The sequence below is a fragment of the Dendroctonus ponderosae genome, unplaced genomic scaffold (genome assembly GCF_020466585.1).
Source record: "Dendroctonus ponderosae isolate FM_Combo_2020 unplaced genomic scaffold, Dpon_F_20191213v2 Dpon_F_20191213_12, whole genome shotgun sequence".
Classification (NCBI taxonomy): Eukaryota; Metazoa; Arthropoda; class Insecta; order Coleoptera; family Curculionidae; genus Dendroctonus; species Dendroctonus ponderosae.
The window spans coordinates 2386797-2389804 of NW_026017316.1; the positions used below are offsets into that span (position 1 = coordinate 2386797).

The 3008-nt window shown below is 50.1% G+C and overlaps 1 protein-coding gene across 1 annotated transcript in view; it reads right to left on the bottom strand.

The window, feature by feature from the left end:
• The window catches only part of LOC109542432 (E3 ubiquitin-protein ligase HECW2-like), a 34919-nt gene extending 31917 nt beyond the window's left edge, over nt 1–3002 (bottom strand). The window contains exons 1-4 of the mRNA XM_048662810.1: nt 2914–3002; nt 2670–2855; nt 2522–2623; nt 2198–2451 (exon numbers count right to left, since the gene is read on the bottom strand). Coding sequence (XP_048518767.1) covers nt 2198–2451; nt 2522–2623; nt 2670–2855; nt 2914–2922 — 551 coding nt within the window. The 5' untranslated portion in view covers nt 2923–3002. The remainder of the gene's footprint in view (nt 1–2197; nt 2452–2521; nt 2624–2669; nt 2856–2913) is intronic.
• Nucleotides 3003–3008: the final 6 nt, after the last annotated feature.

Here is a 3008-nt window from a genome sequence, read left to right on the forward strand (position 1 = left end):
TGCCTTTAAACATCCGGACTAAACACGCGGCTGATGAGTCAACGGGCGATTTTTTAAAATTCCTCAACCATCTCCTTGGAACTGGGCAAAAAGTCCCCATTAAAGCACCTGTGGTCCTGGGCTTGGCGAATTGAGGGCGTGGCAAAAATGTTTGGCGGTTCACTAATGCTTCCTTCAAGCATCTGGACGAAACACACGCTTGAAGACCCAATGGGCGATTTTTTTTAAATTCCTCAACCACCTGCTTCCTATTGGGCAAAAGTGACAAAAGCGAATTAAATCCTTCGTGTCCTGTGATTCCGGGAATTTAGGAGGTGGCAAAAAATTTTGGACGTTTCAATAATCCTTCCTTTAAACATGCGAACTAAACACGCTATTTAAGATCCAACGGGCGATTTTTAAAAATTCTTCAAGCATATCGTTGGAAATGGGCAAAAGTGATAAGTGCCAATTAAAGCCTTCGTGTTCTGTGATTCGCGGAATTTAGGGCGTGGCAAATATTTCGGGACACTTGCACAATCCTGCCTTTAAACATGCGGTTGAAGACCCAACAGGCGATTTTTTTAAATTCCTCAACCACCTGCTTGCTATTGCGCAAAAGTGACAAGTGCGAATTAAAGCCTTGGTGTCCTGTGATTCGGGGAATTTAGGGCGTGGCAAATATTTCTGAACAATTGGATAATCCTGCCTTTAAACATCCGGACTAAACACGCGGCTGATGAGTCAACGGGCGATTTTTAAAAATTCCTCAAGCATCTCGTTGCAAATGGGCAAAAGTGACAAGTCCCTATTAAAGTGCCTGTGGCCCTTGACTCGGGCAATTGAGGGCGTGGCAAATAATTCTTGGCCGTTCACCGATGCTTCCATAAACCATCTGGACTAAACACGTGTTTGAAGACCCAACGGGCGATTTAAAAAAAATCCTCAAGCATCTCGTTGCAAATGGCAAAAGTGACAAGTCCCTAATAAAGCGCCTGTGGCCCTTGACTTGGGCAATTGAGGGCGTGGCAAATAATTCTTGACCGTTCGCCGATGTTTCCGTAAACCATGTGGACTAAACGCGTGATTGAAGACCCAACGGGCGATTTTTAAAAATTCCTCAAGCATCTCATTGCAAATGGCAAAAGTGACAAGTCCCTATTAAAGCGCCTGTGGCCCTTGACTCGGGCAATTGAGGGCGTGGCAAATAATTCTTGATGCTTCCGTAAACCATCTGGACTAAACGCGTGTTTGAAGACCCAATGGGAGATTTTAAAAAATTCCTCAAGCATCTCGTTGCAAATGGCAAAAGTGACAAGACCCTATTAAAGCGCCTGTGGCCCTTGACTTGGCCAGTTGAGGGCGTGGCAAATAATTCTTGACCGTTCACCGATGCTTCCGTAAACCGTCTGGACTAAACACATGTTTGAAGACCCAACGGTCGATTTTTTTAAATTCCTCAAGCATCTCGTTTGCAAATGGGCAAAAGTGACAAGTCCCTAATTAAGCGCCTGTGGCCCTTGACTTGGGCAATTGAGGGCGTGGCAAATAATTCTTGACCGTTCACCGATGCTTCCGTAAACCATCTGGACTAAACGCGTGTCTGAACATCCAACGGGCGATTTTTAAAAATTCCTCAAGCGCCTGTGGCCGTTGACTTGGGCAATTGAGGGCGGGGCAAGTAATTTTTTGGCTCAAAATTGGGAAAATTCAGTCTTGAGTTGAACAACGCGCGATTTAAAAAAAATCCACTTGGAAATGAGAAAAAGTGACAAGTTCCCATCAAACCGTCTGTGGCCCTTGACTTGGGGAACTGAGGACGTGGCAAAAAATGTTGACGGTTTATTAATGCGTCCTTAAATCATCCGGACTAAACAGGACCTTTAAGGCCCAACGGGCGATTTTAAAAAATTCTTCAACCAGCAAAAGTGCCACGCCCATGTCTAAATTTTTTCCTAGTTGAACAAGGGTTCCCTTAAGCATCCGAAGGAGCCACACGGTTGCGAACGCAACAGCCGATTTGAAAAAATTCCGAGGTGGAACCGCGGTGGACAGAACCCGATTAGAATACTGTTATTATTAACATTGTCCGGTACCCGCCCATATTGGCAGATAACGGCTAGATGGTTCCCATTAGGTTTTTTTCGGGCCGCAATCAAGCCGAGTAATTAAGGTTCCTTGAACCGCAGTGGCGTGACGAACTGCAACTGAGACTCACCTGAGCAGGATGGTCAGGTTGACGTCGTGGCTGAGCCGGTCGAGGGCCAGAGTCCCGTCCACCCGCACCGCATTGATCTTGTCGCGCAACGTTGCCGAACTGCCCACGGGCGCATGCCGCTCCTTCAGGATATCGAAGATGTTCGGCTGGCGCAGGAACGCCACCACTTTGTCGTTGTAGGCGGCCGGCACTTCCGGGATGTTCGTCTGGGCGTTCGCCGTCGTTGTGGTGGGGCGCGGGGGCGGCACCGGCGCCTGAAACACGCCAACCAATCAGCACGGCGGCAGCGCAGCCCGGTGGGCGTGGGGGGCGTGCGCGACTTACCTCTGCGTCATCGGACAGGCGCCGCACTGCCTGGGCGCAGTCGAGTGGCAGTCGCGGGTCCATATACGTGGTGCGTTTGTTAGTGTGATCGATAAAAAATGGCTGCGCCCGTTAGTTGCCTTATTAAAAGGGGAGTGGCTAGCGTTACCTTGGCGACGGCGTCCTGCTTGCGGTCCCACCCGTCGGGCAGCTCCAGCTGCTCATTGGCGAACATGTTCACCAAGGCGACCAGCTCCTTGTTGTGCTGGTACTTGTCGAAGTAGGCGGGGTCGCGCCTGATGCGGTTCAGCATGTGCTTGAGGGTGGGGTGGCGGTTGTACAGCGCTGTTGCCTCCTGGAAAAGTTCCTCCGGTTAGTAAATCCGCAGTGGTTTGGCAACAGGGGAATCTTGCCGGGTTCATGTGGAGGATGGTGAAGAAGTCGGGGCGATTGAGCAGGCGGCAGCCGGGGGCGGCGAGCTCGCCCTCCAGCCGATGCGAGCTGATCG